The sequence below is a fragment of the Vicugna pacos genome, chromosome 6 (genome assembly GCF_048564905.1).
Source record: "Vicugna pacos chromosome 6, VicPac4, whole genome shotgun sequence".
Lineage (NCBI taxonomy): Eukaryota > Metazoa > Chordata > Mammalia > Artiodactyla > Camelidae > Vicugna > Vicugna pacos.
In genome coordinates, this window is record NC_132992.1 from 84,183,109 (window position 1) to 84,211,048 (window position 27,940).

Sequence of the window (27,940 nt, forward strand, 5' to 3'; positions counted from 1 at the left end):
TTTCTCTGAGAAAGTCAATCACTGAATGTCCCTGACTCTGTTGGGTATTTTACGGGGTCTCTAGATCCCCCTGGTGTTAGAAGACCCTCCTTCCCCATAAGAACTGCAGCACACTCCACCTGCGGCTGGTTACTTTGCTTTATTTGCGACTCAAGTTTGCTACATAAATCCATTGCACGATCCAACACATGTATACTTGGCATAAAAGAGAGGACAGTACAAAAATACAACTCTTGATAGTGAATGGAACCATCCTCAGCTCATCCCAGTTTATCCCAGTGGGAATGTTTAAGATCAAAATAGGAGGAAATTTGGAATGAGGCGGCATGGAGGGCTCAACCAGTGCTGCTGCTCCAGTAAGATCCTGGGCTGAGGCTGGGTAGGCTTTTCTTGGCCATATGGCCATCTCAGCCACATGGCCATCTCAGCCACCTTCAGACCTGGTCCCTTCCTCCTCCGAGGAGGGGAAGAGAACCTCCCCAGGTTATGGGAGGCCTTTCAGAAGTAGCTGGTGCAGCAGCTGCCATTCAAAGCCAAGTGCCGCCCTGAGGCCCCCCTTCCTTAGGGCCCTCCACCCTGGGCCGTCAGCCTCTGGGCACCGCTGACAGGAGAGTTCAAAAACTCAGGATAAGTCTGCCTCTGGGAGAGGGGAGGGGAGGGAGGGAGAGTGAGTGAAGAAGGTGCTCTCCCTGGCTCTCCCTTTAGCAGATTCCAGAAATGTTCTACTGATGCCAGCTTCTATCTTCCTGTCCCTGGTCCCTCCCCAGGCCTGAGCCCACCTAGCCTCTTGGCTGTGAGAGCTCAAATCCCAGCCCTTGAGGGAAGTCAGAGCTGGCTCCAGCCCACCGATCAGGAAATCTAAAGGGCTAGCATTTCTGTAAAGGTGGGCAGGTCCCTGGAGCAGCAAGAAGCTCTTCTGGTCCTTGGTATGTTCACCAGGGCAGGGGCTTAACATGATTGGACACGAAGTTGCAGGAGAGATGGACCCTGTACCCAGCCTTGCAGGACAGAACAAGAGACAGTGGTCAGTACCCTGGGCTGCATGTGGCCCACAGGCCCACCGTCACTCTCCAGGTGGGTGAGGTGGGACATCCAGCAGAGGAGCAGTGCTGGAGGACAAAGGAGGCACTGCAAGCGCAGGGCGCTCCTCTCCTTGTCACAGAGGCTATTTAAACCACAGTGGAGCTTCCTCCCAGGCCTTTGGGCTGTGAGATGCCAGAGAACGCATCTCTGTGTTGTTCTCAGAACTTGGGGAGAATGTCATGCTCCTTTCTGAGACTGCTAGGTACGCTGCAGTGTGTGTGGCAGGGGACACCACCAGCAGTCACATAACCCTAGCCTCACGGTGACACACACACACACACACACACACACACTCTCTCCCAGGTTTCTGAGTGTGGTGCTTCTGGCCAGATAGGAACAGGAAGTGAGTTAGGAGGAATCTGTGTTGGACGCACTGCTTGAGGCCTCTTTCCTGACTCTTGAACTTCAGTGCTTTGGAACCACAGACATCACGCCCCACAGAGCCCCAGGGAGCCCTATGAGGCTTCTGTCAGCCATGAATCTGCTCACCTCTCCCTGTGACACTGTGACTGGGCTGGATCTGGGGTCTCTCCTACATACACTCTCAGTGCCCCAGACACCTCCCCACCTTCCTTCTCCCCATCCAGCCTCCTAGCCCCACTCATCTTCCTTCCTACATTTTCGTGGAGTGGGGCTCAAGCGTTAAGGGTGACAATAACGCCTTCGTGGGTCACCTCCTCAGGTAACACCAGTGCAACTGGACAGGTGTTATCTGTTACGACAGCACTGGAAGGCCCTGGCAGGCGTGCACCCAGCTAGCCGCCCTCGTCTCCCAGCACCCCTCACTCCATGTCCTCACACTCTGTGCCCCCCCACCCCAGCTTCTCTTTGGAAACCTTCTGGAGGTGACCAGGAGGTGACCAGGTCTTCCTCCCCCCAGCAGCCCAGCCAGCAGCAGCAGCCCCATAGGACTCAGCCCTACGGCCACCTCCCTGGAACCAGAGAGGTCTGGCTGCAGCCCAGGTCCGTCGTCCCCTCCAGCAGGAAGAGGCACCTGCACTTGGCCAGGCTGGCGGCAGGTGTCAAGCCAGCCGAGGCCTCGCCCCGCCCTGCACGTGGGTGACCCGGCTAAGCCAGCCCGCCCACGGGGCACCCTCTTGCTCCGGACGGGTGAGGGTTCTGGAAGGCCGGGTGGAGCTTCGCCAGCAGCTCGGGCTCCTCGCTCTTCCCGGAGGCCTCGGGGGCGCCCAGCGGGTAGGCCTCCCGGGCGCGGCCGGTCCGGGCGCAGGTGAGGAAGGCCAGGCAGGCCCCGCGGAGGCGGGCCAGGTCCCGGTGCGTGGTCTCGCTGACGAAGCAGTAGAGCACGGGGTCGGCCACGCAGTTGAAGCTGGTGAGGAGGAGGGAGAAGTGGTAGGCGTTGAAGACTCCCTTGGCGAAGTCGCAGCTAGACTCCCAGAGGCTGCGCACGAGCAGCAGCACGTGGTAGGGCAAGAAGCAGGCCAGGAAGATGACCACGGTGCTGAGCACCAGCCGCTGGATCTGGTCCTTGCGGCTCTTCTGGGTGCCGTGGCTGCGGCGCACGGCCCGCAGGATGCCCCGGTAGGAGGCCAGCAGCAGGCAGATGGGGAAGAGGAAGCCCACCAGGAAGCGGTAGTAGTTGATGCCGCGCTGCCGCGGCTCCAGCGGGTAGTGCTCGAAGCAGACGCGGTGCTGGTCCTCGTCCTCCACCACCTCCTTGTGCATGAGGAAGTAGATGCTGGTCAGCAGCTCCTTGACCCAGATGACCACACTCACGGCCACGGCGGCCTTCAGGGTGCGGAACTGGTGGAAGCGAAAGGGGTGGGCCACGGCCAGGTAGCGGTCGATGGAGATGCAGCAGAGGAAGCCCACGCTGATGTAGATGTTCTCGTACAGGAGGATGCCGCACACCTGGCAGGACAGGTCGCCGTGGGACCAGTGGTCGTGCTGCAGCACGTACTGCAGCCAGAAGGGGAGCGAGCAGATGTAGAAGAGGTCGGCCACCGTCAGGTTGCACAGGTACACGCCCAGCTCGTTCCGAGCCTTGATCTGCAGGTAGCCAAAGTAGAGGGACAGGCAGTTGGCCGGGAAGCCCACCACCAGCACGATGACATAGACCACCGGGGCCAGTGTCTGGTGGATGGTGTGGTCAATGGCACAGCTCAGCGAGGCGTTGTCTGCACTGATGTTCCCCATCTTTGGGCCTGAAGGGGCCTCACCCCTCATGGGCTCAGGAGTAAGCCAGTCTCTCTACCAACATCTTGTTTCTAGGATGTAGTTCCAGCTGTATCAAAGGCTAGGCCTCATTGGCGGTGGGTAAAGCTCTGAAAGTCAAAGATGGAAAGGCATAGGATAATAGGAGCTAACACTTACAAGTACCTACTGTGTGTCAGGCACTGTTCTAAGTGCCTCACTTAGTTTAGAAGGTGATCCAACCAGCCAACTCCAACTCAACTAGAGTATGTGACTGGATCACACACCAAGACACTGAGACGTGATTTATGTCTCCTCAGCCCCCTTCTCTGGCTTCCTTTCCCTGATTTCTTCTTCAGGTCCCTTGGTGCAGCAAGCAAGGCCTAGAGCTCTTGTGAACGTGCTCCCATCCCAAGCCAGCTGTCCCATTGAAGCTCAAAGTAAAGATCATCCCAACCCACAAGCAACAGTGACGGCCCCAGCTACCCTCTTCTACAGCAATAAGCACCATTCACATTTTTGTACTTGCTCACAGGAAGGTACCAGGTCAGTCAACAGTGAGCCCACAGCCCCTCCTGGGGTCCTCTCCAGACAGCATGGTAGAGGCCCAACCTCATCTAAATCCTGCTACCTCTCCTCCTTGGAACTGGGGACACAGCACAGGGGACATCACAGGATGAAGCCCTGAAAGATGTGAGCACCAGGCCATGGTCAGTTGTTTATAGGCTGTACAAGTCATTTACCCTTTCTTAGCCTCAGTTTCCTCATCTATAAAATGGGGATAAAAACACCTGCTCTCAGGGTCACATAAAATGATAGATGTCAAAATGCCTGGCAGTGTTTTATTGGAGGCAAAGAAGCAAAGTGAAAGATGGTATTACATTAGTGACAAGTTCATCTTGTCAGGAATTTAACAAAGAAAATGCTGTTGCTATATACAAAAATACATTTGAACAAGACAGAATAAAATATTTTGTTGTAAGCCTGCTTTAGAAATTAATATATCAAAAGGAAAGGCCTGAGCTGCTCTGTTGATTTAATACTTCTGGCTCAGATGAAAAAACCTTACTGTGTCTAAATCAACCTTTTTTTTTTTCATAATCATCTTCCCAAGGAGCCTTTTTAGCCATTTTTTCCCTATCCACCCCTCCCCAGTGAATGTGAATACCCCAGCTGTACTGCGTGTCTGTTCATGTGTCATTGTCTTTTGGAGGGTGACAAATCATTGTAATATCTAAGATTTTTTTCACCCCGCCCCCCTTGAAAATGCAGTCTGTATGGTTGCAAATTCCAAATGAATGGGGTCTGAATTAAGTTGTTTTGCAGTATCAGCAGATCAACCTTGCCCTTTGCTGTCTTTTCCTAGTCAAGCTGGGACTCACGGACCAGAAGGGAAGCCCCTCCCACTACTGACGGACCATGTCTCACCACCTGCTGACCAGGGCCCCTCCCTCCGAGGCCTCCATCCTGCTGGCTCCTGGCTGGCCCTGCGGCCCCCAGAGCCAGCGCTCAGCCTGGAAGCTGGCACTGCGAGCTGGGCAGGGGCTCAGAGACATCCAGCCCAGCAGTTCCACTCCTGGGGTTCATGGATGATAAACTTGAGGGCTTCCCCTAAAATCACACGCTCAATCTTGTAACTATTTAAGTATGTGCATCTTTCATGGAAAAGGGCCCTGTGGCTTCCATAAGATGGGACTGGCCCATAGCTGTCACCTCTCACCAGGACTCTCTGTGTCTCTGTAGCCAAGCCCTCCCCGACCCCAATGCTCCCACTCATGCCCCGGCCTTTATCTGAAGGGCAGCCACAGCATTCTTTCTAAAATGCAAACCAGATCCTCCTCTTCCTTGCTTAAAACCCACTGAGACGGTTTCACAGTGGCTTATCACGCAGTCATACCAAACTCCTTATGGGACCTACAAGGACTGACATGATCCTGTCCCAGCTCCCCCTACCTTGCCCGCCACCACCACACTCTAGCCTCACCGGCCAGCTTTCTGTGCCTCGGCCACCTGGCCTCACTCCTGCCTCTCCTGGAGTGCCGCTCCTCCCCTCCCCCACCCCACCTCCATCCCAGGGCCAGCTCCTTTGCTGCCAGACCTCAGCTTAAACATCACCCCCTGGCGAGGCCCTCCCTGACCACCCGACTAAAGCAGCCCCCTCCCCGCCACCATCACACCTTCCTATTTGGGTGCTCCCCAGAGCGCCCATCGGTATCTGAGATTTTTCTTGTTTATTTACTTGTCTGGTTGTCGATGAATCTGTCTCCTCCATGAGGATGTAAATTCCAGGAGGGCCTCATGCACCCTGAACAGTGCCTGGCACATCACAGGCACTCCTGAGTCCACTGGCATGAATACGTGAATGCTACCTCCCCACCATCCATCCCCAGAACTTTTTCAGCTTCCCCAACTGAAAATCCGTCCTCCTTAAACACTAACTCCCCATTCTCCCTCCCCTCAGCTGCTGGCAACCACCAGACTACTTTCTGTCTCTATGAATTTGACTGTTCTTGGTCCCTCATCTAAGTGGAATCATACAGTATTTGTCTTTTTGTGACTGGTTTAGTTCACTTAGCAAAATGTCTTCAAGGTTCATCCATGTTGTAGCACACGTCAGAATTTCCTTCCCTTTTAAAGGCTGAATAATATTCCATTGTATGTATATACTGCATTTTATTTTTTTGCATTCATTTGTCTATGGACATTTGGGTTGTTTCTACCTTTTGGCTGTTGTGAATAATGCTGCTCTGAACATGGGTGTACAAACATCAGTTTGAGTCCCTGCTTTCAGTCCTTTTGTGTATTTCCCCAGGAGTGGAGTTGCTGGATCATATGGTAGTTCTATTTTTAATTTTTTGAGGAACCACCACTCTGTTTTCCACAGCGACTGCACCATTTTACATTCCCACCAACAGCGCACAAGGGTGTTTTCTTGTTTTTTGCTTTTTGTGTTTTTGGGCTTTTTGCTTATATGTTTTGATGGTGAGAAGAAGGGGAAGAGGGGCAGCTGAGGCCCGTGACCCCTAAACTCTGCCCACAGCCTGGGGAGTCAAAATTTAGCCTCACTCGCCCTCCTCTTGCCAGCTCCCCTGTCCCTGAGTCCCAGACCCACAGCTGTAGGTCCAAGTGGTTCACCTGACTCCCACAGCAGCACAGGTCCCCGAACGGTCCCCAGGGGCGCCCACCCACGTGGTCTGTGTGTATGAATTTACCTCAAGTTCTCCACAGTCCACATAAACTCAGCCTCAGGAAGATAAAAATTCATTCATAAGCACAGGCCCCCCCAGACACCCACAAAAACAGGCAAAGGAAACCAGAGTGAAAACACATCCTGTCAGGTCTTAGGAATTCGTTGGGAGTCACCTGGCCGAAGGCTATTGTTTGCTAGCCTGTGGGACGGCCTGGGGCGGCGGTTTGTCCGGGCCTCTTTCCTAGGCCAGCAGTAAGCAAATTCTGGCAGCCAAAGTCAGAAATGCTCAGGTCTGCTGAGCAAAGAAGAAACATATACAATGTTTAGATTAAAGTACCTCCTGTGTTCACTTTGGAGCAAAAAAGAGGGCTTGGGAATTCTAGAGCAGTGATTCTCAAACTAAGGTGCATCGGAGTCACCAGGAGGATTTGTTAAAACAGATTCCAGAGCCCCACCTTCCGCGTTTCTGACTCAGTGGGTCTGGGGTGGTGCTCACGAATTTGCAGCCATTCGCCAGGTGAGGCTGGTGCCGCTGGGCCCGTGGACCACACTTTGAGTAGCAGAGCATTCACAGGACTGGAAGGTCTGGCGTTTCACTCCTGATCAGCGTCCTCTGTGAGTTCCCAGGCTAGGGCGCAGAGGTGGGTGGAAGGGAACTTAGAACCTGGCAGACACCTGGGCAGAACGAGGATGTAGCCCTTGGGAGGTCAGCAGCCTGATTCAGGCCCTCAAGACATAGTGACGGAGTCTGTCAGGGCTCTCACACCTTGAATTTGCAAAATCTTTTACAGTTTACACAGCATCTCACATCTGCCCTCTTGTCTCATCTGCACAGCAGCCCTATTATTTCTCCCATTTTAGGGATGAGGAAACTGAGGCCCAGAGGGATGGAGTGGCTTGTCCAACAGTCCAGTACCTCCTGGTTTCACACCACAGGTATCTGTGAACCATCTGCTCAGGGCACCGGGCTGGACATGGGGACGTAGAGATAAAGAAGAAATGGCTCCTACCCTCAGGGAGCCTCCAACCTTGTAGGACAGGAACGCCACGTGCACAAACGAGTGCCACTCAGGGCCATGGGTGGTGGGTGCAGGGTGCGTCCCTCCCACTGACATTAAAGCTGGCTTGTCCTTTTGACTCCACACACACTGCACCTCCTCTGTGGTTTCAACCCCATCAATACTCTGATGAGTCCCCGACATCCTCCCCACCCTCAGGTGGAAGGTTGACAGAAACAGCTTTCTCCCACCACACGGGGCATGCTCGGTAAGGTCCCCTGCTTCCATCTTTTTCCCCACTAGTCTGCTCTTGGAAGTGGCGTCTCCACCTGCCCAGTCACTCATGTTGGATGGCTGGCCTTCAGTTTCTTCCCTCATCTCCATCCACAGCATCCATGTAATTACTCAGTTCAACTCCTAAATATTTCCCACATCCATCTCCTCCTCTTCAGCTCCCTCACCAGTGCCCCAGATTGGTTTGGTCAAGACATCCCCCCCTAAATCAGTGCACAGCCTCCGATGGGATTCCCTGTCTCCATCTCACCACCTGTCTCAAAGCCATCCTCCAGAACACAGATCTAAACTAATTACTCTTGCTTCAAACCCTTCAGTGGCTCTCCAGTCATCCATCCGTGTGCCTACCCATCCATCCATCCATCTGTCCACCAATTTATTCATTCATATAGCAAATCCTTGTGAGTGTCTATTATCTGGAAGGCACTGCACTAGACACTGGTCCCTGGTGTAACTCAAGTTGCTTTTAGTCTCATGGAAGAGGGGAGAAGGGAGGGGAGATGCTCCTAGAGAGAGTACAGGACTTCAAGGGAGTTCATAGGAGGTGACCTAACCCAGCCAGAAAAGCCTTCCTGAGCAGCATGTTACTCTAAGATCAGGAGAAGAGGGAAGGGGCAGGGAGAGAGAGAATGGGCACCTGTGGGGGACTGAAAATAGCTTAGCAAGATGAGCTAGGTGTGAGGAAGGCGTGGCCAGAGAGGAGACAAGAAGCTGAAGAATCTGCCAACAGATTAGAAGCGGGGTGGGGACAATCAGGGACAAATCTGAGATGCTCCTCAGTGCTTGGTCCTACAAGCTCCCCCAGATTATTTGCTAGATGGATGGATGGGTGAGATGCAGCTGGCTGGGTGGCTGGGTGGCTGGGGAGGTGGATAAATAAGTAAGCAGAAGGATGAGGGGGCCGAGGGAGAGATGGGTGAGTAAGTGGGTAAGTAGATGGAAGAATGGGTGGGTGGATGGGTAGGGGGTTTTGAGGTTGGGTGCTGGGACAATGGAAATATCACTAACAGAAACAGAAAGTGAGAGGCAGGAACCGCTGTGGCTCCCCTCCAGCCACCTGGCATCTGCTCAAACTGCCTGGGCTGGTCACAGAGGGTCCTGCTTCTTCACCCCGGCCCTATCACAGCCAGCCCTCCCTTCTGCCGCTCCCTGAGGACACGCACCCCTAAATGGAAACTACATCTTGCCAGGAGTGTCCCTTCTCCACCTCCTCTCCACAGGAAGCTTGCTCCTCAAAAGTCAAAGGCACAGTGGATGCAAAGTGTTCTGTAAAGGAAAACAGGTAGATGGGATGGAAGAATCAAGCCACACTGCATGAGCAGCCTCCACGTGCCCAAACCGTTTCTGGACAGTCATCCTCTCTCAACACCACTCTCATCAGCGCCCATTTGACAGATGAAAAAACTGAGGCTGCTCAAGATTCCACAGTTACAATGTAGGGAGCCAGGCTTTGAATTCAGACTGGCCCACGCTTTCCTTTACAACATCATGATTGTTACCAAGCAACCACCCACCATCTCCAGGCTCCAGTCCTTCCTCAGAGATGCCACCACAAGGGCCAGCAGGCTTAGTCCTGGGCCAGCCCCCTGCACCTGGAGGATGCTCTGCCAGGTCAACCATTTCCTCAACACTCATCGAGGAACATCTGCTGTGTGCCGAGTGCAGGGATCCCCAAGGTGGCAGTGGTTGGGGTGAAGAATCCAAATACAGAGAAGCTGCATCTGCGTCACTTTATCATCCAGCTGAGAAACCCAGCATCCCAACACCTAAGAGCAAACCTGCAGACAAACGCCTATCAGCATAGAGGCTTCCGAGGACTTTAGCATCCAAGTCCAAGAGCAGTTACGTGCCCGAAAGAAAGGAAGGGCCTCTGACTCCAGCTAGGAGCTGTCTGCATGTTCCAAGCCAGAAGGCGGAGGTGCCCAGCACCGTCATTCAGCTGGCGCATAAACAGTGATCTAATCTGTCGCCCTTTGTTCCGTGTGGCGGCAGGCTGGCACGCGCACAGTTACTCACAGTGCCCCGTGGCTCTGCTCGGGGAGCCCCCAGCACTCAGAGCTGGGAGTTTCCTGTGGGCTCAGCTTCCCTTCCCTTTGGCTGGTCAAACTCCCACATGCTTTCAACAGGGCTGTTTCATTTCCTAAAAGTGCCCTTTTCAGAGGCTGTTGATGTTTCCCTCTGGGGCAGGAGTAGAAATTAGGCAGCATTTTTTCCTCGGTCTCCAGCCTTCCCCTAAATTGCCTCACTCCAGCAACAGCAAGGAAGCAGTCTCATTTCTAAAGCCCTCCTAACTGTTTCAAAGTTCAGTCCCATCTGAGCTCACAAAGTCACTGTGAACCCATTTCACAGAACCTGAAGCCCAGAGAGGCTCACCTAGTTGCTCAAATTCACACAGTAAGTGTGGGGGATCTGAATCCAGCACCCAGATCCCCAGCTCGCTGCCTTTAAGCTCTTTTGACCACAGCGAGGAATGCACTTGACCCTGTCACCAGCACACGCAGACACCATACACACTCATGGACTCACAGAGAAACACACCTTCCTGGAGCAATACTTACCCTACCGCTTGCGACGCACTCTGATCATTTCCCCTCTGTTTTGTTTTTCTAAATGCAGGTCGTGAGCTACTAGATTGATTTTCTGACCCACTAATGGGTCAGTCAACATCCCCAGTTTGGAAACAGCTGGACTGACCCTTGCCTGCTCAGCCTCCAGACCCCAGGAAGGGGACGGTCTCTGCAGCCAGGTGAGGGAGGAATGGGCAGGGAGCGGCAGCCAGCCGAAGGGGCTCTGGGTCCTCTCCGAGCTCTGCCCTCAAACCTCAAACAGCCGGCTTCCTCCAGCACTCGCTCGCTTGCTCGCAGAGGCCTGGGGAGGAGACCAGCTGCCCCTGGCCCGCCCGGCAGACCCCCCACAGGGGGCCCTGCAGCCAGGACCTGCGCTCCCCCTCCAGCGATTTCCCGCAGACCACGCCTCCCAGCTCGGTCTAGAAAATCCCAGCTGGAGGCTGCCCATTCCTGAGCTGAGACAGAATCATGTGAACTCAGATCTGGTGTCAGGCTGGGTGGCTATGAGGAACCCGCGCCAGACAAAGGCTGAGGGCTGCGGAACCGCTCCCTCCACGCACACTGGGCCTGCTTTCCACGCACTCCAGATGCAGGGAGTGACCTTGTGGGAGCACCAAAGCCTAAATTAGGGGCAGGGATCCAGGGACTTGAGGGACGGACGCAGCAGGAGTGGGGTGCACTGATTCTCCCCATCCAACCACCTTTGAGTACCTACAAGACTCCAGGAGATACAGGATGTTGAACCCCAGAGCCGGGGGTCCTCACTTGAGCCAGACAGGCTGACACTCAGATAACTCGAAGGTAAGGGCAAGAACAATGCGACAACAGGCAAGGGCAGGGAAGCTGGCATTCCCACTCCCACCCAGGCTATTACCCCTCAGCCCCTAGCAACCAACATCCGGTCAGTGGGTCACAACTACATTAGCAAATTCTGGGGAGTTTGTAAGAAAGAACATCACTGCCCAGACCCCACTCAAGATGAATTAAATCATACTGTCTAGAGGTGAGTTGCCAGCACCAGAGTTTTTAATAGCTCTCTGGACAATTCCAGAGGGCAGCCAGGTGGAGAAGCACTGATGGGGAGGTGGGCTGGATTCTGTCCTCAGATCCTTATTCCTGGGCTGTGAATAAGGCGAACATCAATGTTTTTAAACGGCAGGGCTCAGAGCGGGGAACAAGTACGGGGCGCTGGCCTTGTGGGGTCTTCTGGCTGTTGGGAGCATTTCCTAAACTTCCTCAGCACAGCAGTGCTGATGGGACCCCTGGACGTTACATTACCTAGCCCAGCTTCCTCATTTTACAGACGGGGAAACACAGGCTCAGAGGGGTGAAGGCTCTGGATAGGGTCTCACGGCTAAATGATTGAGCCGTGATTCTCAAAACCGCTGCTGTGCTGTTTCGGCTTAACCACCTCGCTCCAAGGTAGGAAGTGGATTGTAGGATACGTTGCTGGAGCCAAAAAGCTAACATCCACTATGCATGGGGGGTCACTAAAGATGTTTGTTCCCCCTGTTCTGTTGGTGATTTTTGGTTTCATCTTCTCCAGAGAGCGACTCGCTACAGTCCTGCCTGGTGGCTGTATTGGTAGGGGTACCAAGAAAAATCCCCTCTGCGGGGCCTGGGTCTCCAAGCAAACGCTCCCACCCACGTCAGTTACAGCAGAAGCCCCGCCTTGTCACAGCACAGTTGTGTGCACGTAGACACAGAGGCTGTTTTTGAGTGTAGAGGTCTGGTAGGCTTTCCCTGATGTCGTATGAAAGGACGGGTGGGTCAGGAGTGCAGGATCGACTTCGTGCTGGATGCCTGGCTACCCTCAGGACACCTGGCCAAAGAGAGCACCCCTGACTCTCTTCACAGGGCAGCCCAGCCTAACAGGACACGCACACACAGGCTGTCTATACCATCAGCGCCTCCACCGGCAGGAACACTGAGGGCACCGGGTCCCCCCTTCCCCCGGGGACCCTCCTTTCCCTTCCCATTGGGACGGCAGACAGAGGGTTGAAGCTGCCTTCAGTGTTGCCCATGTCCTGCGTGAAATGCCCACCCAGGAAGAGAAAAAAGCGCCGGTTCTGCGCTCTACTTTGGTGCTAGGACTTTGTCTTAAGTCTAAAACAGGAAGGAAGGACTAGAAACCACGACACCAAGCAGTGGCCTGAAGGGTCCTAGACACCCCAAAACCTCAGCCCCCAAACCTCTCCCAGTAAACTTACAACTAAGTAAAAGTAGTGAATTTGTGATTAAAACATAACCTCAAGAGAAACCCCCAGCCCCTATTCAGACTTCTCTCTTTAAGTCCCAAACGGCAGAATATTGGAGCTGCCATTGATGAGAGGGGGCATTTTAGGGAAAGGTGAGAAGGCCTGAGCCGTGTGGGGCGCTGGGGTGTGGTGACCACTAGGGCCACCTCTGTGGCTCTTTCCATCTTGGAAAGACATAGCAGCCGAAGTTGGGTCAGGCCTGCCACCTGCACTCATCTCTCTCTCTCTCTCAGCCCCGTGACAGTAGTCATGAAGCACTGCAGACCCACTGGGATTGGCGGCCCCAGGAGGCTGGGTGGAGCCCGGGCATCCCACCTGTGCCCCCGCGAACCTGGAGGCTCTGATGGGCGGGCTGACTTTTCTGAGCTGCTCTGGAGGCTGCTCAGAGGGCCACAGGGCCCTAGACCACAAGGCCTTCAGGTGCCTACTGGCCCCCCAGGGGTCCAGGCAGCCTGGGAGTCATCAGATGGAGGGCCCTAGAGTCTGCTCTGAGCTGGTGGCAGAATGCAAGGCCTCTGGCACGTGGCACTAACCCCGAGGTCAAAGGATGGAGCAGAAAGCGAGGCTCTGGGTCAGACTGCAGAGTTAAGTCCCTGTGCTGCCACTGCCTGGCTCTGTGACCTTGGGACACTGCATTCCTGGATGACCAGTAGACTTTTGTGAGACTTAGAGACGAGGTCCAGCAAGCACCTGGCACTTAGTAGGTCCTGGATAAGGGGTAGTGAGGATGCAGTGATGATGAGGGTGGTGGTGGCAGTGGCGACGGCACCACACCCTCAGGCTAGAAGGGCCTGCCCCACCATCTGATTCTCCCTAGAGAGGGGGACGGATGGGCAGGCCAACCTGGTAAGACATTTGTCACAGTGTCCTACCGTGTTCCCCATGGGCCCTCTACTGATTTGGGGCTAGCTGGGGTAAGGCCTTGAAGGTTCTCCAAGGGCTCTGACAAATACAAGAAATGTCTGTCATGAGCCATCTGATGTTGGACTGCAGGGACCTTCACTGACTTGTGCATTGAAGGCTGGCCTTGGCCTCCCCAGGCCTTACTTGTCAGCACACACCTATATCAGAGGAGCAATGCAAGGTGCCACTTTGTTGCAAGTTCCAAAGTGGCCGAGTGTGAATTAGGATGGCCTCAAGGACCAAGAGGAGGACCAGCAGAGAACCTCCTAAAGTTCCTGGCCCCTCAGCCTCCCTCGTGGGGTCAGAGAAGAGGCAGGAGCCACTTAAAATCAGGGAGAACAGTCATGGCCATATCGGGAGCATGTGCTTTGCACCAGGCTGAGCGCCTTCCAAACATTTCCTGTTTTAACCCTCACATCAACCCTATTTTATAGGCAAGGCAACTGAGGCTCAGAGAGTGCCAGCAACTTGCTCAGCATCACACAGCAGGGAAATTGCATAACTGCCTGCCTCCAAAGACAGGGCTCTTGACTGGTCTCCTGTTGCTGCTGAAACACATTACCACAAACTCAGCAGCTTAAGACAACACATATTTTTCTTTCTTTCTTTCCCCTCCCTTCTTTCCTTCCTTTCTTTTTGGTAGAGATACTAGGGATTGAACCCAGGACTTTGTGCCTGTTGAGCGTATGCTCTGCCACTGAGCTATCACCCAACCCACTCCTTTTCTTTTTCAGCACACATTTCTTAGCTTACAGTTTGGTGGTCAAAAGTGGGTCTTGCTGGACTAAAATCAGTGTTAGCAGGCCTGCATTTCTTCTGGAGGGTCTAGGGGAAAATCTATTTCTTTGCCTTTTCCAGCTTCTAGAGGTTTCTGGCATTCCTTAACTCGTGGCCCCCCTTCCATCTTCAAAGCCAGCCAGCAGTGTGTGTCTCTGACTCTGACCCTCCCGGCTCCTCTTCCACTTTTAAGGACCCTGTGATCACTCTGGGCTCACTGGAATATCCCAGGACAATCCCCCTATTTGAAGGCCAGCTGATTAGCAACCTTAATTCCAGCTGCTGCCTTAATGTCCCTTTGCCATGTGAGGTAATGTTCACAGGTCCCAGGGACTAGGAACTCAGCACCATTGAGGGGCCATTGTTTGGCCACCACAGCTACCATGTTGCACCTGTTTAAAACCCTGCACGGCAGTACTGTCTTTGTGTACACGCATCTCCCAGGACTCTTGTTTAAGTGCAGATTCCAGATCTGCAAGGCTGAGGGGGGCGGGGGGCGGCGAGCTTCTGCACTTCTAACCAGCTCCCAGGCCTATGAGCCCACACCCACCTTCCTCTCTTTTGCAGCCTCATGGTGATCGGTACAATGTTGCCCAAGGGGTGGGCACTTAATAAATGCTTGACACTGAAAGAAAGAGGACAGCTGAGGTGGGGGGCTGGGGGATGGGGAAAGAAGAGAGGAAATAAATAAATAAATATTTAGGACCCCCCCCCGCCCCCACTCTTACCCGGGACAAAGCCTAACACGAGAGAGGAGGAAGCACAATGAAACCAAAGCCATCTGGACCAACCAGTAGCGCGATCAATGATGTGAGGTGAGGGCAAGGCGTGTTGCCCTCTGGGCGGGGCTGGGCTTTGAGCTCTACCCTGAGAGTGGGGGATTGGCAGCGTGGGCCCCTCCGCCCCCGGCTGGGAGGCCCTACACGTGGCCTACCCACTTCCCGGCCTCTGTTCCTCCTTCCAAAACTCTTCTCATCAGTCTTCAAGGCCAGCCCCCCTCCATTCTTCAAAGCACTGTTTCCCAGGTGAGCCACAGGACACTTACCTCAGTATCCCCTGTTCAATGCAGGTTCCCAGGTCCTGCCTTGGATTCACCGAATCAGAATCACTGAGGGACGGAGGTCCAAGAAGCTGTACTTTGGGCAATTCCCTCAGGTTTTTCTGACACACACTAAAGTCTGAGAACTATTTGCTTTAAGGGCGGCTCAAACGCCACTTCCTCCACACAGCCCTCCCTGACACCCAGGGGACGAGCATGTCCCTCCCCACCCCATCCCACAGCACCCACTTGAGCTTTCCTTGGGTTCCTTTCAGCCTTTCCTGGCCAACTTGAGACTTCTGAGCGGTGAGGCCTGGGTGCTGGATCACTGTGGCTGGGACCACAGAGACAGAAGTTGGCTGGTGGGTTCTGAATGACAGCTGGGTTCTGGACAAGGGCACGTGGGTGGCTGCTTACGTGCTTTGAGTTACCACTACATGGGAGCACTGTGCTTTCCCTAAGGTGCACTGATGTGCCTCACAGCAACTCTGCGAGGAAAATACTGTTATCCTGGCCTTACCACTGAAGAGACCAAGGGTCACACGGCTGGCAAGTGGCAGTGCTGGGACTCAAGTCAAGGTCTGAATTAATTGTATTTTAATAATTACCAATGCAGTGCATGGGAATTTGTATGATTATTTGTTAGTGTCTGTCTCCTACTCTGGATGACAAGCTTCATGAGGAAGGAGGAGCTGGGTCTGTATTGTACTCTGTTGGAGAGAAGGTGGTTTGGCCCAAAGTGCACAACAAAAATGTGCAGAACATCTGAATGAATAAATGAATCTAAGCTCCTCTTTCTTTCTGCAGCCTTCCTGGAAGGCCAGCGAAAGCCAAAATTGGAGCTGGGAGCTAACAAGCTGGGGGAGGCAGTCAGGCTATGGTATGAGGTAACAGGAAGAGGCTTGGTTTTGACTCTGAGGGCATGTGGGTGGGTGGCCATGTGTGAAGGAGAGAGGCTGGTCTCTCTTCGGAGAGTCTGTGGTCTGTCTGAGAACGTCTGAATTGTCTGGGGCATCTTTCCGGCTTGGAGACCAGCGCACAAACCACAGGCCCCATGGTTACCATGGCAACACCCTGGGCCTGCCACCCCCGTCGGCCTCCTGCCTCCAGCCCTGGAGTGCTCCAGTCCATCAATTAATAACCTAATAATGTCTGACAACAATCACTCCAAACACCCAGGCGGAATTCCTCTTGAGAAACCGATTTCTCCGGGGAGTGAGAGCTACAGAGATGCTCATTACACTCAGTCTGGGCCACGTGCTAAAATCTAGTTTTCTGAATTCAAATTACTCTCTCTCTTGCTTCCCTTTTTTGTTTCAAAGGCACGGGGCTGGCAGAGCTGGTGACAGAAGCCTCAGAAGTTCCAGGGAAACAGACACTAGAGAAGCCACCACGTAGCTCACCTGCTCCCTCAGCCCTGAATCAGGACCAGGAAAACTGACCCTGACCAAACAGGCTCTGCGATAAGGCCCCAGTCATGGACATTTGTATCGCTGTTGCTCTTCTCCTAGGAGAAACCCGACATCCTCTGCAAAGAGTAATTAATTTGTCACCATGGCACCCAGAAAAAAAAACCTAAAAAGGAAGACTTGCAATTTGTGGTAGATTCAAGATGGTTGGAAATTGATACTCTTCTCGTGGAGAATTGGGTGTAAGTCCCCTTCCTTTGAATCCAGGTGGGCTCTGTGACTACTGGACCAACCAGATATAACATGGAAGCCACATTGCGCAGGCTTCTGAGTCCAGGTCTAAAGAGATGGCAGCTCCCACCTCCTGTTTCTTGAGATAGTTGCTCTTGAAACCTAGGTGCCCCGCTGTGAGGAAGCCCAAGTAGCCTCTTCCGGAGGCCCTGCTGAGAGTACCCGAGGCCCTGGGTGGCAGCCCCAGCTGACAGCCAGGATCACCTGGCTTGCCACATGTGCGTGATCTTGGAAGAAGACCCTCAGCTCCAGCTGGGCCATACCAGCTGAGGCTGCAAGGAGCAGAGATAAGCTGCCCCCACCAAGCCCTGTCCAAATTGCAGCTTGGTGAGCAAAATGATGAGGACTGTTACTTTAAGCCACTATCTCTTGAAGTGGTTTTTGATGTAATAAAAGATAACTGGAACATAAGTATTTTGTTTTCTCCAAAAGCACGTAAGGGTTTATCACACCTTATGAGGTGGGTGTAATAAGCTTCATTTTCCCCATGAGATACTAAAGCTCAGAGAGAGGTATCTTGTTTAAGACCAGTCAGGTAGGAAGGATGAAACTCTGTTTTCTACTCTTTGTGTTAGCTGTTAGATGAATCTCCTCGCCCTGCAGTGTGTGCTGTTCCCAGAAGCTGCAACATACAGTAATGAGAAGAGTACTCAGAGCTCACATTTAGGGGGCACTGCAAGGCCTTCAAGGCAAGAGCCTCACCTGTGTGATCTCATGCTCTAGGAGGTATGCCAGATTTCCACTTCACAGAAGGTGATACTGCGGCTTAAAAAGAGGGCATGTGACTTGCCCAAGGCGACAGCTCTAATATGGAAGAGCCCAGGTTTGGACCCATACCGTCTGGCTCTGGAGCTGGGCTCGTCTACATAGTCTAACGCATCCACGTTGCTCTGGCCCTGTTTCCTCTGTTAGACTCAGAAATTCTTTTCCCTCCTTCCTTCTTCTGGAAGCTTATGTTGGGCGTGCAGGTGGGGTGAAGCCAAACCTAACCATGTCATCTCAGCTTTGTAGAGTTTCAGACTATTCTCACATCTCTTTTTGTCCCCCCAACCCCTCTGTGAAGTGGCGTGATTAGTATTCATCTCCATTTTACAGAGGTCCAGGCACAGCAAGTGACCTGTCCAAAGCCACACAGCCTCTGGCTCCAAGTCAGCGCTCTCTCCTCTGCCCACCGCTAAATCCCCAAGAGCCTTGCCGCGAGGCTGGGTTCTCCAGCCAGGACTACCTGGATCGCTTGACTGCAGGCAGGGGCCCTGTCAACCAGACAGCCCACCTCGCCCTCCTTCGACCAGTCATGGGCAAGCTTTCCCCTCCCTCCCTCGGTGGCAGGGGGGCTTGTTCTGGCCTCGGTGATGCGCCCTGTACTTGAGGAGCTGCCCTTCTCGGAGGAGGGACCGCGCAGATTTAAGGCAAGAAAAGGGAAGCCTGGTTCACACCCAGTCTTTGGCTAGCCTGTGCCTTCGAGTTACAGGAGGCAAAGGGTTAGCTGTCTGATTTTTGTTTCGGTGTGTGTGTGGGGGGAGGGGGTTGTTAGTAATCACCAGGTGGCCACGTAGCCAGCCGAGGGGGTGACTCCTAAACCCGGCAGCAACCGCAAGCGGGAGACATTCCACCCGCTGGCCCTCCCGCACCCGCCCGGCCCGCTGCGGGCGCCGGCCCGTGGCCTCCCCGCCCCGCCCCGCCCCGCCCTGCCCCGCGCGCACGTGGGGCCCGGGGCCCGCACCCTCGGCGCGCGCTCGCGGGGCTGCGCAGGGGGAGGCGCAGAGCTGGCTGCCCGGGACCGGAGCTGCCTGCCGCCCGCACGCGGTTTCCCGGGGCCCGCGGGCCGGGGACCCCACCACGGCGGCGAGAGGAAGAAGACTGGCTCCGGGGATGGAGGGCACGTACCTGCGCGGCGAGAGACCTGGGCACCGGCCGCAGTCACCTCGCGCGTCTCCCGCGTCCCCTCCTCCTACGGCCGGCGCGCGGCGAGCAGGGTGGACACTGCGTCCTTGGGCTGCTGGCGGGGGTGGCCTGGGGACGCTGGCGGGCCGCTTTACGGGCTAGGCCCTCCTCCTCCTCGGTACGCGGGGCTGCGTTGTGCCCCATTCCCCCCATCCCTCCTCCCGCCCCCGTCGGGCACACCCAGTCCTGCCTGTCAGCATCCTGCCTTTCACTGTGACCACAGGCCATAGGCTAGGCGCCGGCCAGGAAGAGCCGCCGTCTCGCAGACCGTCCTGGAGGTACAGCACTCCCCGCCCCACTACCATCCTGTCCCCGGGACAGTCTCCAGATCTGCCAGTGGGGGCTCAGCCTGGGCCTGGCTGCAGAAGGATAAGGGTCCTTCTCCAGCCACAGCCAGAACCCCTAGAAGGGTCCACGAAGGGACCTTTCTGTACTGTTCACTTCCTGGTCCCCAGCGCCAGCATCAGTAGCCACTCAGTAGCTGCGGTGTGCCTTTGCTTTCCGAGCCTCTCTCCACCTCAGGGACCTCAGTGCTAGGGCCCAGCGTTGGAGGAGGAGGGTGAGGGGGAGTGGGCTGGGAGTAGGGGGTGAGGGGGATGGAGGGGGAATGGGAGGTGTCTGCACTTAGGTTTGCTGTCTCCTAGATCCCTACTCTGATGCCTCCCAGGACCTGGGTGTGCCTGCAGCAGGGGTGGCCAGGAACAGCACGAGACCAACCTCCTACTGGTTTTGTTGAGAATTCAAAGAAGCTTTAGGGGCCCTCTACCCAACAAGCTCATGGATAAAAGCGTTAACAACAGTCACCGGTCTGGGATTTTGAGTACTTACTGTGTGCCAAGCACTGTTCTAAGCACTTAAATACATGGACACATTTGGTCCTCACTGCTCTTTGCGGTAGGTACTGTTATTATCCCCATTTTACACATGCCAGAAAGAGGCCCAGAGAGGTCAAATAACTTGCCCATGGTCACACAGGTAGTAAGTGGAGACAATGAGATTCAGCCCAGGCAGGTGAGTCCAGAGCCCCTATCACCATCTGCATCCTATCCCAAGCTACCCTTTTCTGTACCCTTAGTATCTTCTGTTCTTTCACATCTGCACACCTTAACTCCTGTGTCCCTCTCAAAAGACCTCCTGCCCCCAACTCCTGAACTCTTGCCCCAGGTGAGAGACCTAAAAGTCACCTCCCTTTTCAAGCCTTCTTGGTGGCCCTGATAATTTGTGCTGAGCCCCCCTCCCTACTCCTTTGGCTCCCTTCTCTACATTCTTTGCACTGCCCCCTGGGGTCACTGGCCCACAGCTATCTCTCCTCATTCCCGGCCCAGTGCCTGGCTCAGAGCAGGGTGCCTTAATTCTGTTTGGGAAATGAGTTTGGGACTGGTCACTGCAGGAGTCTGCAGAAGTTTGTGTGGTTGGTTGTCAGGACAGATGAGCGGGGGTTAGGGATGGAGGGCAGCTGGGGTGCAGGTGGTGGAGGTAAAGAGACAGATTGATGGCTCGCCTTCTGCTAACTCCTCTGGGTGGCTCAAAGCTCCACACTTTGTGGCTTGGCCACTAGGTGAGTCTCTGGAAGGAAATGGACTGTGGGCAAGACAGCAGAAGATACCCTGGCAGGTGATGCAGAGGGAGCAGGGGGAGGCGGGGAATTTTGCTTTTCCTGTTGGGCACCTGCCCAGCAACCTCCCAGCAGGCTCTTCTCAGAGGCTGGTTCGGCCTCTTCTGCTGCTCCTCATTTTGAAATTCCTCCTTCTTGCAAAATCTTCACAAATGGATTTTTCTGGATTAACTACTCATGCCATAAAAATGCACAGATACTTTTTTAAAATTGCCATAGTGAAAGTAGTTGTTAAGAGTTTGGCTTGGAAAGCCAGAGTGCCCGTTTTTGAATCCCAGCTCCGCTACCTGCTAGTAGCATGACCTTGGACAAATCCCTTCACCTGTCTGTGTCGGGTTCCTAGTGTGTGAAATGGGAGCATGGCTTCAAATGGGGCTTGAGAGGATTGCATGAGTTAAATCAAGTAAAGCCGTTAGCTCAACACCCAGCACATATTAGGGTTCAATAGATGTTAGCAGATACCCTTTTATATATGGCCCTTATTTGAATGTTAACTATGTCCTTAGTGCTTATGAAAGATCTCTTTTCATCCCCAAAAGTATTTTTATTCTCTTTTCACAGATTGGGAAACTGACGCTCAGTGAATTGCCTAAGGCCACTCAGTTCTGAGGGTCTGAGCCAGGACTTGAACGGAGTTTCGACCATGAAGCTGTTTCCTGCAGCAATTATGTTCTGCCTCATCCTATCCCCCTGGGGAAGGAGTGGCGTGTTTTAAAGCCCACCATCAGTTACTAGATCCAGGATTCTGACTCTCAAAGGCACAGTGCATGCCATGTAGAAAGCTAATTACAAAGTGTATCCCGCCAGGGCTGCCACATTGCACAGTTCCCGGTGGGGGCCACGTACACTGTAACCTGTTGGGTGGTGGCTTCTGGAGTTGGGGCATTGTGGCAGAACTTGGTAGTCCTGCCTCCCTGCCTCTCTTTAGCCCACAATCTTTGGTCACACATGTCTAAACATATCTAGAACCTTTCACAAACTAAACAGTCAATTAAAACAAACTTCATTTGACTCACGTTTCGTTTTTTAGAGACAGAACAGCATAGCACCACATACCAGTTACTTACAGATCCAGAACTGGCCTGTGTTACAGGATTGGCATCTCTGGCTACGTTCTCCCTAAGAAAATGCTAAATTCAGAGAAGCAGAGGTTCACCACAATGCCTACAAAAATTGCCTTTTGGCTAGATTTTGCTGCTTGTTGGTGTCAAGATGTCCAGTCCTTGACAGGGGCAGCAGAATTTGTTGTTTCATAAGCAAAACCTGTCTCTGGCTGTATAAACAACAAACAGCTCACTTGGTTAAAATGACGCATACATCGTTTTCCAGAACCTTCCGGGACCTAGAGAATAGTAAATTATGGCCCATGCTCATGGAATGCTGATTTGAGGTGCTGTGCTAATAACTATCTTTCTTGCCCACAGGAATCCTCTCCCACGTTGGGCTGGGCTCCAGAGACGTGGTCAGAATTTCTTCATACCCAGTGCAAGTGACGTTTACGTCCATCTCTTCTTTTCCAGTCTCTCATGGGCTTTTGGTCTTGGCATTTGCATTTTCCCGATGTCAAGCCCAAGGCGGCGCACAGCAGATGCTCAGAAATGGCAGCTGGTGGAAAGGATGGGAGAGGTGGTTGCCGCTGGCTGGAAGCGGCCCGCCCAGATCCACTCTGGCCCTTCTCCATCCTACTCCACTGATTGTATCACGGGGTTCCCCTGCCCTGTGTCTTCTGCTGGCTTGGCCAACGGAAGCCACTCACTGGGATCAGAGAATGGCCAGGGCCTGGTGTTGGGAAAGTATACCCCTACCAGGGTTGCTCCAGGTTGGCTGCCTCCCTTTACTGCAGCCATCAGCTCCTGTTGGAATCACTGTCCTGCACCGCTCTCCCCTCTTCTTCCTCCAGGCCTGGGGACAGTCACAGCTCCCCAGAGAAGCTAGTCCTGCGGTGCTGCACATTCCGCATTGGTTCCTTTACCCTCCCCACACCCTTGACAACCATTCCTGTATTAACCTCTCCCAGCCACCCTGCTTGAGTGCCCCTGCTTCCTGCCAAGACCCTGACTGATGGAGAAGTGGACATGCCAGATGCGTCTTCACTGCAGACTCACACTAACGGAAGGATGTGTGCATATTTCTGAATGCATACAGATTATCTACTTTAAAAAACTACTGTTTTTCCAGTTCATTCTTCCAATTAGCACAGCTGGCCAGTCTTGGAGGATATCTCTCCTCATCCTCCAAATGACAGAATGAGTCCCTGCTCCCTCACTCAGCGCCAGCAGTGCCAGGCCTCGCTCAGCCCTGGGCCTCCCCTTGCAGATGCCCCTGCCCTGAGCTTCCTGACACCGTGAGCTTCCTTGCTTCCCCTTGGGGCAGACTGCTTTCCTTTTGAGAAATATTCGTAGTTGCTGAGTCAAGCAACTCCAAGGATGGTTTTAGGCAACAAGGCGCTGGTTTTTCTGAGAATTATCTTTTCTGGCATCAACCACACTCCAGCAGGCTGGGGCCTGAGCTGATTAATCAGATAGCTGACCTGATTAATGCCACAATGTTGCTTCCACTCCCGCTCAGATAATCTGTAGGCTCTCAGACAGAGTGTGACTAACTTGGACACTCGACAGCAGGAAACTCTGAGTCCAAGTCCAGGTGAAGCATGAACACACACATCTGGAGAGCTGAGCTGGGGGACCCAAGTCGCATCCCTGGCTGGGCTGCAGACTCCTGGAGGAGGCCTTCAGGCTGGGCTTGCTCAGGCTGAGGCAGTTGGGGGTGGGGGTAGCATCTGAGTGTCTGGGTGCAACTCCCAAATCTGTTGCTTTCTGGTTGTTAGAGCTCTGGCAAGTTATGCAGCCTCCCAGAGGCTCAGTTTCTTCTTCTTTAAAATGGGGTTAATAATGAAGGTCAGTGTAAGAATGAACTATAAAGGTGATCTCAAGCAATCTGGTTGATAAAGAAAGTGGGAGCCCAGCCTAGCAGGTGCAAAGAGAGCAGATTATGCTGGGAAGGCACAAAAGAGGGGTTGACAGACTGAGTCAGGTGGGCCAGGCGAGGCTGGGCTGGAGTTGAGCAGCCTCCGCCTTGGTTCTCCTGCTTATGGAAAATAGATCGCATCCTGGCTCTTCACACTGGCTGTGTGACCTCGGAAAGTCACATGACCTCTCTGTGCCTCAGTTTCCTAATCTGTGAAATGGGGATAACAGCACCTCACAGGGTTGTTGTATTAATGAATTAGTAAGAATAAATCTCTTACAACTTTAGTGAGTGCTCTGTAAATATTAGGACACCTTTTTCATCCAGTGCTTATGGAAAGCTTATGTGTGCCCCTCCAGCTCTGGTTCCAGGAGCTCCTCTAGACTTATCCATCTGGAGCCCCTAAAGGGAACCCCTGGAAGTTCCCTGCAGCTTCCCTGGATAAGCTTAGGTTCCTCCGATGGGGACTGGGGAGTAGGATGGTGAGAAAGGGCTGAAATGGGAGAATTTGTAGCCTATTTGGGGCCTCACCCAGAAAATTTTGGTGAAAATTCTCCCTGTGTTAGGCTTCAGACCTTGCCTGGCTGGCTCCCAGGCTGTTGGCTGGTGTCTTGGGGGTGATAAAGGTGTCAGGAAAGCATTGTAACCTCAAAATTAGGAGGTGCTCCCTGGAGCCGGACAGCCTGGGTTCGAATCCCAGCTTAGCCGCTTGCCTGGTTATTTAACCTGTCAGGGCCTCACCTGTAAAGGGAGGCTGAGAACAACAGCACCTGCTTCACAGAATGTGCTGTAACATGCTCCGAATAGTTCCTGGCCTGGAATAAGTGCTCGGTAAACGTCAGCTATTATTAATATGCCACCAGCCACTGTGCCCTCTGACTCCCAGGGACCGCTCTTGTGGTGACCAGAATCAAGGCCCCTTTCAAGGACATCCATATCCTAATCCTTGGAACCTGTCCATTTGTTGCTTTACATGGGATGAGGCACTTTGCAGGTGTGATTAAGTTAAAGATCTGGCGATGGGGAGAGGAGCCTGGGTTACCCAGGTGGGCCCAATGTAAGCAGAAGGGTGAAAGACGGAAGCAGAAGAGGGGCCGTGTCAGTGATGTAGGGCAGGAGAGACTCCACCAGCCACTGTTGGCTTTGAAAATGGGAGTTGGCCATGAGCCAAAAAATGCAGGCAGCCTCTAGGAGCTGAAAAAGGCAACGAAATGGATTTGCTCCTAAAGCTTCCATAAAGGAACTCAGCTGTGAGACCCATTTCTGACCTCCAGAACTGTAAGATAATAAGCTTGTGTTGTTTTAAGCCACTGTTTGTGGTAATTTATTACAGCAGCAGATGGGAACTCGTACAGCTGCCAAGACCCTACACAACTGCATCCTTGAAGCAGGCACCATGTCGAGTCACCTTGTGGTAGTTACTGAATCCCTGTGGTGTCACCTGCGCTGCATGCCTTCTGGATGTGTGGGGAACACACTGGAACTGAATGTCTCCTGGGCATAGGCACTGCCAGGGATGGAATATTCAGGGGTGGGAGAGTGCAGGGCGGGCTCAGTTGGTTGAAAAAGAGCTCCTGGAGAAGCTGAGCTCAGCAGGACCTAGAAGGATGGAGGGTGTGGGGGTTGGACAGGGAGGCGGAGGAGGAAGGAAAGGCATTGCTGGAAGCAGCTGAGTGGGATCAAAGTCAAGGAGGTCAACCTAGTTATTCATTCATTATTCACTCAGTTCCTGTGCTCCAGGGCCTGTCGAGGGGACCTAGAGAGGGAAGCTAGTGAGATAGAACCGGTAGAAGCCAGTACGCCATTATAATAAAACACGACAAGCCTTACAGTGGGAGAAGTATGGCTTGTAGAGGGGGCACATCAGGATGGGCTTTCTGGAGGAAGTGACTCTTCATTACAGGATGAACTGAAAGTTTGTTCTGTAACACTTTGGGCTCTGTGTGGTGCTCTGCACTCAGCAGATGCTGACTGATAGGAGTTTAGCCATATAGTTTGTTATTCCCTGTCCAATTCTGTCATAATCCATCTTCTCACACTAAGGAGACAGTCTCAAGTAGGTACTATCATGTCTTAAGCATCAATTTGATTCTTGCTAATCTCCCTTTGTAACCTAGAGAGCTGGTCTCAGATGTATTCTGCAGGCAACAGGGGCTAATTAAATTAAATTAAATTAAATGTAAAAAGTTCTTAATTACCTTCCTTTGTGGCTGGGGGTACTGACTTTCCATTTTGGGGAGTAGAACACAATTTCCTTTAAAAAAATAAGAGTATTTAAGTGTAATAGAACCACGAGTGAGTGAGTGGAGGGTTCTTCCTCTTGCCCTGGAGTTGACAACTGGGGTCCAGTTGAGGACAAAAAGGCACTAAGTGCCCCCCAGCGAGGGGCCTGACCACTCCTGCAGGACCTCCCCATCCTACTTCCCATCCCCCACACTCACACTCTGTACTGGGGAGGGCAGGCACTGATTGGCTATGAGATTCTCCAAGAGTATTCTCATAGAGCTGGGGGTGGGGCTGCTGCAGGGAGAGGAGCCCGGGGTCCCTCACTGAGTGGACGTCCGCTTAGGCAAGGGACATGCTAATCTGCTCAGTGTGCCTTTTTGGACAGGGAGGCAGGAGACCTGGAGAAAGACAGGAGCAGCCAGTGGACAGGGAGTGGCCTGCATGCCCTCCAGCTGTCATGCAGGGTTGTGGGGCTGAGTGGCTAAGGGGGAAAGGAGCTGACAGCTCTCAAGAGGGCTCTCTGATGGGGGCAGTAGCCTAAGGGGCATGGAGGAGATGATGCTGGAGCTGAGGCTCCCATGTCAGGGATCTGGCCAGCAGAGAGGCCCCCAGGGACGTCTGAGGGACTCTGCCTTGTGCCCCTGAGGAGCCGCACAGGGGGCAGAGAAAAGAGATGATCTACAGCAAGAGGACCTCAGTGGTGACAGGCTGCATCATGGGCCACGGATCCCTGTCCTTCTCCCTCCTGCTCCCAACACACTAAGGGAGCAGGCCCTGGAGGGGTGGAGAAGGAGGGTGCCCTGGGCCCTGTCCTCTCTTTAGAATGTGGGTTTTTAGACCCTCTTTGTCCTCAGTTGGGGGCCCCAGGGGTCATTCTGAGGTAGCAGGGTTGGTAGCCAGGTTACAAAAAATGTGATGGACTCTGCCCAAGAAGCTGTTGAGGAGCACAGGGGAGATCTGAAAATAGTGATGACAAGTTTCAAATTTCTATTCCCTGAACATAGGTTCTGCAGTAACCCTGTGTCCAAAGTAAAATATTCAAAGAAAAACATTATGCATATAACAAAATGGAACTTGAATGGCTGAGTATTTGAAACTGGGATTGACACATCAATTACAGCTATGATTGGAGGATGATGGGCAGGGAGGAGCCATGCCCAAATTCACCTGATCAAGAGGAGGGTAGTCAGGGTAGCCTTCCTGGAAGGGGTGACTTCTAAGCTGAAACCCACAAGGGAACTAGGTGGTATGCTGGGAATTCGCCCCGCAGTTGGTTACAGAAGGCGCCCTTTGAGTATTGATGGTGGGGGATTTCTCATTAGTCCAGGGGTGTATTGCCGGAGGCAGATGCCCCCTTAGTTAGATTAGTCACCTGAGGCAAGAAGGAGAAACAGGGCGGACCTCCCACTAGTTACTCCTTGAATTAAGATCTGTCTTCCCAGCTAGAATGTGAGTGGTATGGGCAGGGACCAGCTCCCCTGACTTGGGGCTACCGCCCAGCAGGGAATCCGTTTCCCGAATGAATGGCACGGAACGGGTGGAGGGATCATTTGAGACAAGTTAAAGGAGATGATGCCTGAGAAGCCCAGGCACTGCAGGAGTTCAGTAGGTATTAGCTCACACTTCTGGAAGGCAATCAGCCTGGGACTGGGTCCTGGGCTCCTCCCCCAGTGCTCTCCCCTGGGCTTAGTAACTGCAGTTACCTAGGGGCAGGGCATGTCCCCAGGGACCTGGACAGTATTGGACTTTGGAGATCTGCCCCCAGGGACCTTGGGCTGGGCAGCCCCTCTGGCCAACAGCGCCCCCAAAGGCCACCCTCGCGGCACACCCTCTGGGAGGAAGCATCCTGAGCCCTCGAAGCACGAAAGATTTGGACACTGGAATGGCAGGGACCTCCCTCCCGGGTCTTCTCCCCCTCCAACCCCAGAGGCCTTTATCCGAGACAGGATTTTGAATTTTCTGCCCCAGGAGATGTCGGAGGCCGGCCTTGCTGAAGGTTGGTGGTCCTGTCTGTCGGGCGGCAGCCGCTGCGGTCCCTGCGCGCCCGCCCCGCTGTCTCGGCCCCACCAGAGCCGCCCAGGCGCACTCACCTCTCGGTCCCGGTGCCGGAGGCCGGGCCGCGGCTTGGTCCCTCCCGGCTGGGCCCAACCCCGCTGGAGGGGAGGACGGCCGCGCGGCGCCGGTGGGACCGCGCGGGGGCGTGGTGCGGGGGCCCTGCGCTCCCGCTC

The 27,940-nt window shown here is 53.7% G+C and overlaps 1 protein-coding gene across 9 annotated transcripts; it reads right to left on the reverse strand.

Annotated features, from left to right (window-relative positions):
- Window positions 1-67: 67 nt before the first annotated feature.
- GPR68 (G protein-coupled receptor 68) lies at window positions 68-27,940 on the reverse strand. 9 transcript variants are annotated; one of them, XM_072963601.1, is made up of 5 exons: window positions 27,803-27,935; window positions 25,685-25,740; window positions 22,000-22,124; window positions 15,510-15,594; window positions 68-3,365 (listed from the first exon to the last, which is right to left on the reverse strand). In XM_072963601.1, exon 5 carries the CDS (start codon window positions 3,265-3,267, stop codon window positions 2,152-2,154), a length of 1,116 nt encoding a protein of 371 aa, XP_072819702.1. In that variant the 5' UTR covers window positions 3,268-3,365; window positions 15,510-15,594; window positions 22,000-22,124; window positions 25,685-25,740; window positions 27,803-27,935; the 3' UTR covers window positions 68-2,151. The 9 variants fall into 9 exon arrangements, with proteins under 9 accessions (XP_072819702.1, XP_072819700.1, XP_072819701.1 ...); XM_072963599.1 differs by lacking the exon at window positions 25,685-25,740 and having other exon boundaries at window positions 27,803-27,937; XM_072963600.1 differs by lacking the exons at window positions 15,510-15,594; window positions 25,685-25,740 and having other exon boundaries at window positions 27,803-27,937.